This window comes from Cibotium barometz, chromosome 2 (assembly GCF_041138505.1).
Source record: "Cibotium barometz isolate CiBa-2024 chromosome 2, ASM4113850v1, whole genome shotgun sequence".
Lineage (NCBI taxonomy): Eukaryota > Viridiplantae > Streptophyta > Polypodiopsida > Cyatheales > Cibotiaceae > Cibotium > Cibotium barometz.
The window spans coordinates 27,054,850-27,068,216 of NC_141047.1; the positions used below are offsets into that span (position 1 = coordinate 27,054,850).

A 13,367-nucleotide genomic window follows, 5' to 3' on the forward strand; every position below is an offset into this window, starting at 1 on the left:
TTACGAGTAATGGCAGCTACTGGAGCACTTCCAAGTGCTACATGTGCTACATTTACTTTTAAAAGAACCTATCATAACTCTTCTCTTATACAACATATTGTTTTTATTGCATATTCTGTGAATGCATACTAGGGTGTCCCAACCTCGGACACATGAATTAAGCACTTTTAGTTGCTTCCACCCATGCACAATCAAAGTGTGATTTTTTAGTGAGCTTTATGGTGTGAGCTTTTTTAAAACTCAAGTGAGCTTTTGGAAGCATTCACAAAATTGTGTGTTTTTGTTAAAAAATTATGAGCTTTTACATAGGTAAATAATCTTAGAAGATAACCATTTGATCCACCTTAAGAATATTTGTGCATATAGGTAAACAATCTCATAGGACAAATATCAGATACATATGTACATAGACAGTTGAATAGATAGGTACACTCAATCTTGAGGATTATGTCACATTTTTCTTATCAAAGATTATGTCACATGATACATTAGCATAGAGGAATATAGTATCTTTGAATAATTATTGCATGTTGAAAAGAACCCTCTAAAAAATAACATGACGATTTCATTGCCTTATTCAAGAATAATTATTTACAACTAAAAACTGTTTGTTCACGAGGACAAAAACCCAAAAGAAAAAAGCATTTATGCCCCCAAACCAAAGAAGTTATAAGGACTTAGGTTTGAGGATGGCATGACACAAGATCAATACCTTTCTCAAGTCCAAATCCATGACTATGGATAAAAAAACCCTTGGGGGCACAAGGGAAAAATCCATAATCCCTATAACTTCTAAGTTAAAGACCATAATAGTCAACCAAATACAAAGTATGTGAAATGAAAATGTTAACGTAGCTAATAATCCTCCTCCTCCACAGGACCACACACTTTCTTCTCTAGACACTGTGAAAATGCAAAAAAATAGCACTCCATCATCAAACAGTGGCGCATATCCTCGGCACAAGCAGCTCCCAATCCACCACACCCAGCAAAAACATCGATCACATGATCATCATAATACGTGAATGTCGCCAACAACCAACTGAAAAATATAAATATAAAAAAAGATAAATTAGCAGGGCACATGAAATACTCTATGTCAATTCAAAGATATAATTGTATAGCCTCCACTAGTACCTGAAAAATGAGCTGGTGCGTTCAGCTCCCCCTCGAACCATATCCCCATCTACACGAGTGAAGTCGCTATCCACTCGCGCATTACCTTCTGTGATGTAGCTCTTTGTCGACGGAAATAAGATCGCTGATATCTCCTCACCTGCATTTCTATCGTAGTGGGGTGCACTAACAGAATTGCGATAAAAGAGCCCAATTGTAAGGTCCATCACCTACCAGTTGACACTTCCTAGAAGTCAATATCATATAACATATGGAAAAATACAATAATACTTAGCTAGCTATACACACCTGCTCTCCTGTATCAGGATACAAATATCCACCATCACACACAAGTGTCCAAGAGCGGTGTAGTTGCAAACTAAAGTTTTCAGCATACTTCACTATCTCGCCCAAGTGATGGGCGAGAGACAGTGTGACAAGGAAACCCTCATCGGCCAAATGTGTGTCAGCTATCTGCATGACTCCTTTAACCAAAGAACTTGTAAAGTGATTCCACATAGGCATGCTAGGAACAACTCCATCTAGGCATTATATGAGAAATACAATAATACTTAGATCAATGAATGCAAGTAGCTATAAATTATTAAAAGCAAACGTTTGTTAGAAGTAGTCTTAGAGGTCACTTGTGGAGTCTCTACCTCTTTTCCTTTCTTAGAAGTAGTATTAGAGGTCATTTGTCGAGTCTCTACCTCTGTTGAAGGTGTAGTGGCCACATTTCTAACTAATGTAGGGTTCTCTCAAGAAAACCTTTGTGCATAATCATTTCTCCATAGTTAAAACAAAAACACATTGTAATATTTTAAATAAATTCAATATGGCCAAAAGTAAACTTTACTTACGTGCATGCATTTGCTGCTCACTTTTAGGCACAACACCTAGGGGATACTCCAGCCACCATGGACAATGGGCACACTCCCATGCGGTGATTCCTCTCTCAACCAAGCTAGGCGAGAACATGGAGTACTCATCCTTGGGATCAACCCCCCCCCCCCCCCCCCCCCAAACCCAAAAAACAAAAACAAAAAATGAACTCTAAATTGAATACACTAATCTTATACTGATGATATGTATCATTAAACAGTTGTTAAAAACCATTACCGAGGTAAAGAATACAAGCTGATGAATTATACCCATTTGGAGAGTTCTTAAATGGGTGCCCATCATAGCACATAAGCATCGAGCTCTATCTGAGGCTTCAACTCTTTAGCTCCTACATAAGAGAACCACAAAATTGTCATTGGCTCCCTTTGATTTTTTACCAACATAATGCCTGCATTACATCACTTACATTTTGCACACAATGCATATTTTGCCTACCTTGTGCAGCTGCTTACTCAGTGGTTGTAAATGCAGACGTTTCAAACAGCAATGAGATATGAGTCTGCTTTAACTTTTTCTTTATGCTGTGATTCAATATCACCCCTCCACCAATCAAGCATCAAACTCCGCAAGGGCCTTCAGCTTTTAGCATATCAACACGGCCACCTCTGCATTCAACTATCGTTAACTTTTAATATACTCCTCAATGTAAAGGCTGTATCTAGAACAAGTATCTATCGAAGACACCACAAAATAAAGCATAAACTATCAAATAAATAAGCAACATAATCGACATGTAATGTGTACTAACCAGTTTGGCAGTTAATAATGTTAAAAGTCGCACTGCCAAGATGAATCTCATCCATCTGGTTTCCACCGCTTTTTTGAAGGAAGAGGGGAGGAGAGGGAGGACGGGCCCTGCCGCCACAGAGAGGGGGGGGGGGGGGGGGGGGTGTCTTCTGCCCCTCCAACTTGCACATGATTCCAATAGCAGCAGGTGTCCCTCTTCCTTGCTGTATTTACTTAACCTGCTCGACTTAACATGTATTGATTCACTTTGTGGATGGATAGTGCCTCTCACGATAAACTCATGGACCACATTGTCAACCTCAATCCAAGCTTTGCCAGGCCTCTTCCAAGCACTCATAAACTTCCTTCTCCCTTGTAATGTGTTGGTGAGCATCAGCAAAGATATTCGACATAAGAACCAATCCAGAGGCATCATTTGGATTCAGTTTGACAAGTTCATCAAAGCATTTTTGTCCTAGCTGCGTGTTGCCGTACGTCCTGCATCCACTCAGCAACGACCTCCATCCAACTGTATCTGGCAGGATGGGCAGTGAGCGAATTAAAGTGTCAGCCTCCTCCAGGAAACCTGCCCTACCTAGAAGGTCAATCGTGCTGTCGAAGTGTTCAACATCTGATGCCAAGCAAAGCTCATTCAGCTTGTTCTTAAGATGCCAATGGCCTTCCTCTAATAATCCAGCATGACTTGAGGCTACAAGGACACTCGTTGCTATTGCAACATCTGGCTTCAAACCTTGTTGGTAAACATGACTTTACCAGGAGTTACACCATTGAGGAGCATTGCTTTGAGAAGCTCAAGGGCAGGAGTAACAAGGCCATGCTGGACATACCCTACAAGTATTGCTTGCCAAGACACCTCATTACATCTTCCCGCCATCAAATCGAATACCTTGCGAGCCTCATCTAGGCATCCACATTTCGCATACATGTCGATAGAGGTGTTTCCTATAGCTCTTTCTGATTCGAATCCATCTCGGATAATATGATGGTGTATAACCCTACCCTGCTTTGCCCTTCTCAAGCCACTACATGCTTTTAAGAGGCTCAAGAATGTGACCCTGTCGGGTTTGATCTCCTGATGCTGCATATGGTGGTATATTTGGACAGCGGTCTCACATCCTCCAAGCTTGGCGTGAGCTGAGATGATGGCATTCCATGTATAAACACTAGGGTTGGTGATTCTGCAAAACACCTCCTTTGCTTCTATCAGGCACCCACATGATGTGAAGGCACGGATGAGGTGATCCCCTAGAACTGCAACTGTGTCCAGCCCGGTCCTTACCATGAGGGAATGGACATGTCTGGCGGCTGCCAGATCTCTCCGATGTGTGCATTCCTGCAAGAGAGAGTAGATGAAGCCTCTGGAAAGACGAAACTCTTGCTGGCTCATGAGGCATGCTATTTCACAGGGTGCCAAGCTTGCGCGACAAATTGTAGAGGCAAGACATGTTGTCTTGATCTATATGTACATCTACAAGGAGCGAGCTGCAAGGCCTGGTGGAAACACCCACGCTTTGGACGTCTCGAGTGAAAAATGGGGAAAACTGCACAACAAGAAATCATGAGCAGGCCACAGTTTAAAAAAAACACACTCTCCTCCAATCTTTTTTAATTTAAATGCTTTTCGTCTATCATTTATCTTCAAATCTAGGTCTAAACCACACATGGTCACCCGATGGATGGTGGAAGATTTTCTTGGTGGCTGATGCATGTGCTAAAGACAAGAGCCCCCTCTCAAAATGCTACTATAATCGAAAGAGATTTGATTACATACCTCCTTTCCGTGCTTCCCCATGGTTACCAATCTTGGTAATCCCACCTTGGTTGCCAATCTTGGTAATCCCACCTTTGGTAACAATGTTGGAGGCCCGTTCAACCCTCCTGGCCCGAAACCCCTTTCCATAATGTCGGGCCGGGTAAATGTTAAGCTTCCCACCTTCAAATTTCAGTAGTTCATATTGCTAGCGTCACACCTTCTTCGTTTTTTTTCCATCTACTCTAGCAGGCTCTGCAAACAAATGGTTCGATCAGTTCCCAATCAACCACTTTATGAACTAGGCCACCTTGAGGGACACCTTCCTCCGCATCTTACGACCTAGTAACTACAAGAAGTGCCTTCTCTAGGAGTTGGGAAAACTGCAAGTACTACTAGGGGAGAGTGTGTCAAAATTCATGATGTGGACCACAGTGTTGGTGGCCCTGGTGGGGCCCACCTATTACCGACTTACCCTAGCGACTTCATAGTGCACCAATGGGTGACATAGGCCTTGCCTCGAACCACCTAGCATAAGATTTGGGAGAGTCGAACAGAACCAACCACCTTGTTGGAGTTCGAGGAATTAGCCTCCCTCTTCTCATGTTCGAGCATGATGTGGGCTAAACACCTCCTACCACAAACACCAATGAATGACCCAAGAATTAGCCTCCCATGCCTCATGTTCAAGCATGATGTGGGTTTTGCACCTCCTACCACAAACACCACTGAAGCAGGAGCTAAAGGCACTCAAAGTCTCAAAGTATGGAAAACACTTTGCTCTAACTCTCAAGAAAGAGATTGAAGAACTGAAGGGCCAATAAGGGGTTATGGTGTGCCATATACCAATCTCTTGGACACACCATCCCCCAAGAATGCCCAAAGAGGAGGTACTACTCTTTCTATGAGAAGGGGGGACATGAAGACAAAGACTGTGGGGATTCCATCAACTTCACCCCACCTCAACAACGCCTAACCCTCTCACTGCCTTGCCAACCTTGCTCCAAACAACGATCATCCACTTCAACTGGCTTTGCAAAACGGGAGGTGAACCCCATAGCCCTAGTTCAAGGAGTCACCATAGTGATCTAAGGAATCACATTCTTGCTTGAATTTGTGGTGATTCAACTACAGTGCTTACTAATTACTAATTGCATGTGTGGCTAAGAACTACAAGAGTACTATATGACTGTGGATTCCCAAGGAGAACAGACCACAAAAGCTGAAATTGGAAGAATGCCTGGACCAAGGGATCCGTGGTGCTATGATAGCTCCGGGAGATTCTTTGTAACCCTTTAGACAACCACGTCTTGACCAAGGGATCCATGATGCTATGATAGCTCTCACTTCTTCTCTGTAACCCCTTAAACAACCACATCTTGGCCCATGTCTAAAGAAGGTCTTTTCCCCCATGGTGATGAGTTAGAACTTCTTGATTGGCTCCAGGTGGCAGAAGGCTTGACATCCTACATGGTGGACATTGTAGAGGTACCAAGCGAGTCCATCGACTCTCATTGAGAGTGCTATAAGGTAGTAGGTCTGTGAGAGCCAGTCATGAGCTACCACAAAGTACAATAGGCCCAACCCCCATAGCACAAAGAATTTACACAGGTTCCCTTTGAAGAACCTACCATTCCCTTATGGGAGCTTCCTAAGTCTTGGAGGGAAGAACAATATAATACCTTTCCAATTTACCCAAAGGTAGCTATGAGATAGGGTAACCTCACTCCCTTCCCTCTTGCTAAGATCTAGTATAAGAATTCACTATAAAGGATCCCTGGCCCATCTTTTTAGCCTCTTGGTTGTGGGACCACCTAGCCCTACTTTTAATCGTCATCGCCGTCTTCCCATCTTACAAGGATGTATTTGCTTAGACATACAAAGACTTGGATGGTGTCCCCCAAATTATCACCAATATCTTTAGGGAGTACCTCCTTAGTTTTCTCCACACTTTCATAGATGACTTTTTTAACTTCACAGGAACTTATCTTGTCTCCTACATAGAAGCCTTTGTAGAAAACCTTTCCTAGTTAGCTTTAGTTTTTCACCACATATTGCTCCTATCATTTATGTCTCAATCCCTTTAAATGCCATTTCTTGGTGGTTCAAGGCACACTCCTAGGTCACATCATCTCTTCTCAAGGCCCCAATAAGATCATTCTTTGTTACTAAGCACACCGGATACCACCGTCGCTTCATGTATATATATATATATATATATATATATATATATATATATATATATATATATATATGTATGTATGTATGTATGTATGTATGTATGTATGTATGTATGTAGTAGATGTGACCATTCCATTGACCTGCCTAGTCAAACCATCCATCCATCCTCTTTAAGTGCTTTAACCCTGCATTTATCGCCTTCACCTACCTTAAAAAGCACCTTACGAAAGCTCCCATCCTCATCCCACCAGATTAGATGATTATCTTTCACATCCACACAAATGCAAAGGTGTGGGCTCACCTGTTAGTCTAAACATCCTCTCTAGATCTCCTTAGCATGGTCTCCCTTTGGGAGATGGGGAGTTGATTTTCTAGGCTACATTAATCCAATGCCCTGCCCCAGCCAGTGCAAGTACATTCTTATCTCCATTCATTACCTTACCAAGTGGGATGAAGCCCAAGCCACCAAGGATTATTTAGCTAACTTAGTGGCATGGTTCTTATATGAGCACATCTTTATCTAATTTGGCTATCATTTGGAAACATAGTGGCATGTTCCTTATATAAGCATATTTTTATTTGGTTGTCATTTGGAAATCACCACTGAGAAGGGCCCCCAATTTGGCAATGAAGTCATCACCACCTTACTCAACCAAATATACAAGAGCTTCCATCGAAGTCATGTGCTTATTATCCCTAGGTAAGTCAACAAAGTGCTTTGCCGCTTGCTCCAAAAGATGTGCCATCAACACCCAAGTCACTATGGGATTCGAGACACTCCTAGGAACATTGTGGGCTTACCACACCACCTTTGAAGCCACAACATGGCATAGCCCCTTTCAGCTCTAGAGAGGTAGTATTTGCATTTGAATTTAATAGTGGGGTGCACACTAGGTAATTTTTAGTTGCCCCAAGATGATGCTTCTCACAATACCACTATACTATGGGCGAGCATTTTGGATGAAACCCGAGCATTGGCCAACCAAGCTTTGAAGGTCAAACAAAACAAACCGCTTGAAGGGTGGCATTAAAATCCCCAGTTCAAGGAGGGTTAATTGCTGGGTCTAGCTTGGGAAGGGCCATTTTTGGTCCACTAGATTCTTTTTTATGGTATTGTGCAAGTCCACGCGCATTAGAAGACCACCCCCTCCCCTTGGTTAATGGCACCAAGATTAAGGTGTACTACACTGACACTTCTCCCTAACTCTCTCAGTCAAAGGGCTTGTTTGGTCATTTTGGGAACCTCTCCAAGTTTTTATACCACTTTCCTCCTTTTCCTCCTCATCCCCCTTCTTCATGCTTTTACCATTCTTCGCAGCCTCTCCAACTTAATGAAAAACAACAAATTGATGTTCCCTCATGCTTGCCTCTGCAACTCATACTCTCCCCCCTTCCACGTTTAAGTTGCTTTTTCCCACCTCTCTTCCTCACCTCCCTCCCCTCCTCCTATTTGCCTCCCTTCACTCCATCTCCTACTCGCCCCCTTTCCCATAGCCTCTCCTACTTGCGTCCCTCCCCTCCCTCTCCTACTTGCCTCCTTCCCCTCCTTCTCCTACTCGCCCTTTTACCATCTCCTACCCACCTCCCTACCCTCCTCCTCCAACTTCCATCCTCGCCCCCCCCACCCCCCCTCCTTATGCTTGTCCCTTTTAAGGGCTCTCCAACATAACCAATTTAAAAAAAAATTGTCCACTGCCACCCTCATGGTCACCCCCCTTCTATTTTTGGGCTTCTTTTCCCACCTTGTCCTACTTCAGTATTGAAAGGCTTGACAAAACTAAAATATTGGAGGAAGGAAAAATGCTACCAAGCCAATCGAAACAACCTCTTGAGAAGTGTATCTATGGATGATGGTTGTGTTATGTCAAGATGTTGATGTTAATGATGAACTTACCAAGATATGGGAAGAGAAACTCCAAATGTTCACAACTATAAAAAGATTGGAAGGAAATTCAGAAGCCAAAATAATCACTTGACCAACCTAGACTACCTAAATGTGAGTGAAGATGCTACAACAGCATTAGTTGAACCAAAAGAAGAAGACAAAGAGGATAGCCAAAGAGGATAGCCAAAAATTTGACTTAAGATAAGTTCCAGAAGAGTTTAAACTTTGAATGTAGATGAGAAGATTGGTGGCTCAATGTTCTATAGGTGGGCATCTCATTTATGATGATAGAAAGGATAGCTAGAAACTTGACTTGAGATAAGTGCTAGAACACTTCACACTTTTACTATATGGATGAGAGGACTGTTGTGCACATTAGGGCTCAATGGGCTCAATATTCAATAAAAGGTCAGATGAGCATCTCATATGGTATGATGATTAAAGGTCAAAGAGGTAGACAATGCAGAACCTAGAGAGGATACTAAATCGGTTTACGGATCTCACTCTGGAGGAAAATAAAGCTTTAATTAATTTCTTGAAGAAAGAGTTTAAGGAATATTATGCATGGAAATATAGGGACATGAAAGGAGATATACTGGAGGTATAAATTGCCATACCCATAATTGATGGGATATGCAATGTGAAACAGGGTTGATCCCAAAGTAATTCAAGGTGATCAAAGAGGAAATTAAAAAACTTGTGGAGAGGATATTTAAAAACTTGTGGATGTAGGATTTATCTACAAAGTTAACCATAAAAATCACCAAGATGGCTTAAAAGAAGTATATTTGTTAGTTCTTTGAAATTTTCATTGATTATATTTGTGTTCAATCACTTTATAACATTTGGCTTGCTTGTAAAAGGTGCTTTGGGGATGTCGTTTGAATTGAATATTATTAAATCCACTTCAGTGTTAATTTTTGGGTTAAGCATAGAGTAATCCTTGGTCACATTGTGTCCAACAATGGCCTTTGGAGGTGACTCCACTTCAAGATACCCATTTCCTAGATATACATTAGGGATCTTTGATTATCCCCCCATTTTTATCCTTCACAAGCCCCCATTTTCTGTCGATCCTTTTTGAGAGACTTAAATAAATATTTAGATGTGGATTTAATGGCTTTGAATAATAATTTACTTGATAAAAATTTTCTAGTTTGTGCTCTCTCAAGCTCCAAGAGCAATACATTTGGTTTTAAGGAGATTCCTTTAGCTTCCACATAAGAAGAAAGAAAAGTAAGAAGACATAGTTCCTTACCTTCTTCTCATATGCAAGAAGTTGAAGAAGATAAAAAGAAGAAGAAGCATATCTTCATCTTCATTTTCTTTTTTGTTTTCTCAAATGTGGGAAGAAGAAGAGGAAAATTGAGGAGAAGAAGTTGCTCTGCCTCTTTTTCTTATTTCTCTCTATCTTCTACTTCTCTAATAGTGTCCTATTGAGAGCTTAATGAAAATATATATTTGAGGTTTACGTGGTTATATCTCATTAGGCACTATATGAGATCTTGAAAAGTTATACTTCTTTAGGAAACACGTAACTTGAGAGTCCAAGAAAAGGGCCTTTGTGGTGTAATTATGTTGAAGGAAAGGATAGTAAGTTTAAATCATGTTGAAACTTAACCACCAAACCACCCCATGGAACTCAATACCATGGGATCTCACCTCATTCTAAAGAAATATCCTGCCATGCTATTTCTAATGAATTCTTTTGTTTCTTGAATTGTCCTTGATTACTTTTCTTTTCCTCCTCCTTGTATACCAGATGGCAATAATGAAAACATATAGGCTTCCTTCTTTATCTTCCTTCTTTATCTTCCTCCAATTTCTTTTGTCTTCTCTTTTGCATACATATGTGTGTGCACATATACACGTATGTGTGATCGTGTACTGTCTTCACGCGTGCATGTGTCGTGCAAGTGTCTTGATTGTGTGTATGTGTTAGTGTGTATTTGTTGTGTGTGTGTACATGGTGTGTATGTTTTTATTTATGTGCATGTGAATGTGTGTGATTGTGTGTGCACATATACACGTATATGTGATTGTGTACTGTCTTCACACGTGCATGTGTCGTGCAAGTGTCTTGATTGTGTGTATGTGTTAGTGTGTATTTGTTGTGTGTGTGTGTGTACATGGTGTGTATGTTTTTATTTATGTATATCCATAGCGAGTGTCTACATGTACGTGTGTGTGAGCATGTGAATATACTCGTGTGTACATCTATGTGTGTGCACGTGCAGGTGCATATGTGTGTGTGAGTGTGTGCATGTCCATGTGTGTGCACATATACTTGTGTATGTGAGTGTATTTATGTGCTTGTGTGCATGTATACACATGTGTGTATATGCAAGCTTGAGTATGTGTGCAAGTGTGCATATCTCTATGTGTTACACGTGTGTCCATGCGTGCGAGTGTGTGTATGTGTGTTTGTATACGTGTGTGCACGTATCATGTGCTTTTGCCTGTGTGTGCATGAACATACATGTGTGCGTCGACATACATATAAATCTATTTATATATACATTCTTATATACCTATAGATACACATACATACATAATATATATATACGTGTGTGTATGTATATTCTCTCTCTTACATATGCACATAATATATATGTGTGTATGTATATTCTCTCTTTTACACCTGTGCATAATGTTGGAATTAGGGTTGCAGGAATGCACACACAACTTCAAGAAGATGAGGAAGCTTGAGCACAACACAATAGTGTATTATGAGTGCCAAAAAAAAAAGATAACAAGCCCTAGAAGATAATGGGCGTATATACAATGCACGGGGGAAAAAACCTCCTAGTGAGGGAAAAAGTGCCCCGGCGGTCCTAAGTGTGTTCACACACATCACTACTATAATATGGTAACAAATCCCCCCTGGAGTGATGCGGTGAACAAGAGCTAGCACTCATGTATAGGGAAGTGTCTAGCTATGTGGACGAATCCACAAAAGGGAGTAAGCCCAAAGCTTTGCGAAAAGCTTCGAACTTCTCACGAGGCAGAGCCTTTGTGAAAAGGTCTGCAAGGTTATCCTGTGTTGGCACATAAGCCAAACTGATCTCTCCTGCAGAGAGTCTCTCCCTGACATAATGGTAGTGCACCTCAATGTGCTTCGTACGAGCATGGAACACTGGGTTCCGTGCAACTGCCAATGCGCTCTGACTGTCAGTGAAGATGGTGGTGGCAGATGGCTGCCCAACACCCAAATCAGCCATAAGGCGTCTGAGCCACACACACTCAACCGTAGCTGTGAAAGCTGCCCTGTACTCAGCTTCACAACTAGAAGTGGCCACAGTAGGCTGCTTCTTGCTCAACCATGATATGCATGAGCTTCCAAGCATGAAGCAAAAACCACTCGTGGACACGCGTGTGTCATAACAACCAGCCCAGTCAGAATCTGAAAAAGCATGTAAATCTGGCGGCAATGATCCCCCCTTGGGATAAAACAACCCAAGATGCCGAGTACCACTCAAATAGCGAAAGATACGCTTCACTGCCTGCCAATGCTTAATGCCTGGGCTATGCATAAATCTGCTCACCTGTGAGACTGCAAACTGAATGTCTGGCCTCGTAATGCATACATAAATGAGGCAACCAACAGCTGTCTGATAGAGTGTGACATCAAAGTGATCTCCAGCATCATGAAGACTCAACTTCAAACCTGTCTCCATTGGAGTAGCAATAGGCTTGCAGTCTTCAAGGCCAAATCTCCGCAACAATGTTTCAATATACTTTGTCTGACACAAAGCAATACCTCCATCACACTGCTTAAATTGCACCCCCAAATAATGATGCAAATGCCCCAAATCTGACATCTCAAAAGAGGCATTCAAATCAGCCTTAAAATCAGCAATATGACTCTCATTTGGTCCTGTGAGCAGCATGTCATCGACATAGAGAGCAATGATTAGATGTACACCATCCACACGTTTAACATACAAAGTGCTTTCTGTTGGACTATTCTGAAACCCATGTGCAGTCAAATATGCATGTATTTTTTCATACCAAGCTCGTGGAGCTTGCTTTAAACCATATAAAGCCTTTTTTAACCTGCACACTTTGTTTTCCTGCCCTCTTTGAACAAAACCACGAGGCTGCGATACATACACCTCCTCATGCAAATCTCCATTTAAGAACGCAGTCTTTATGTCCAGCTGATGTACATTCCAACCATTATGAGCTGTTAATGCACAGATGCTACGAACAGTGGTCATACGACATGTGGGAGCAAAAGTCTCATCAAAATCAATGCCCTTCTCTTGAGCATAACCTTTTGCAACAAGCCTAGCCTTATGGCGATCCACTGTGCCATCAGGCTTACGCTTCAATTTGTATACCCACTTAGTGCCAATGGCCTTCTTGCCAGGGGGCAAGTCACATAAAGACCATGTACCATTCTTCATAATAGCATCGTATTCTGCTTGCATAGCAGCCATCCAATTTTCTGAACTTTGTGCCTCATCAAATGAAACAGGCTCACTTTCATCGCACATACTAGAAACAGCCAATGCATAACAATCTGACGCATAAGAGGCACCATGAGAGCCAGAACGAGTGCGACTAGACAAAGGGGCATCCAACTTGCTGTCACGCAAAGTCTGCACCAGCCATCTAGGCATATTCCTAGAGCCCTCAATCTCTTGTCTCTCATCGTCAAGTGCATCATGCACATCTGCATCAGATATAGGCTGATCTGTGCCATCATTTAAAACCTGCATAGGCTGAAAAACTGCCTCATGAGGTATTGCACTTGACTGTGCACCACTGAAAAGAGGCAAC

At 41.8% G+C, this 13,367-nt stretch overlaps 1 protein-coding gene across 5 annotated transcripts; it reads right to left on the minus strand.

The window, feature by feature from the left end:
• Positions 1-644: 644 nt before the first annotated feature.
• On the minus strand, positions 645-4,452 carry LOC147640876 (uncharacterized). Of its 5 annotated transcripts, XM_086816207.1 has the most exons (6): positions 2,768-4,452; positions 2,455-2,624; positions 2,236-2,347; positions 1,426-2,106; positions 1,138-1,346; positions 645-1,042 (listed from the first exon to the last, which is right to left on the minus strand). In XM_086816207.1, exons 4-6 carry the CDS (start codon positions 1,639-1,641, stop codon positions 856-858), a joined length of 612 nt encoding a protein of 203 aa, XP_086672333.1. In that variant the 5' UTR covers positions 1,642-2,106; positions 2,236-2,347; positions 2,455-2,624; positions 2,768-4,452; the 3' UTR covers positions 645-855. The 5 variants fall into 5 exon arrangements, 1 of the variants encoding a protein (XP_086672333.1); XR_015268551.1 differs by lacking the exon at positions 1,138-1,346 and having other exon boundaries at positions 800-903; positions 2,768-4,451; XR_015268548.1 differs by lacking the exon at positions 1,138-1,346 and having other exon boundaries at positions 903-1,094; positions 1,408-2,106; positions 2,268-2,347.
• Between the last annotated feature and the right edge of the window lie 8,915 nt (positions 4,453-13,367).

Excerpts from the sequence above, each read along its gene's own strand:
- LOC147640876 (XM_086816207.1), bottom strand. The coding sequence starts at position 1,641 with ATGCCTATGTGGAATCACTTTACAAGTTCTTTGGTTAAAGGAGTCATG. Across the intron at positions 1,347-1,425 it reads ATCCTGATACAGGAGAGCAG|GTGATGGACCTTACAATTGG; the intron begins GTGTGTATAGCT and ends GTCAACTGGTAG. Across the intron at positions 1,043-1,137 it reads CGCACCAGCTCATTTTTCAG|TTGGTTGTTGGCGACATTCA; the intron begins GTACTAGTGGAG and ends TATATTTTTCAG.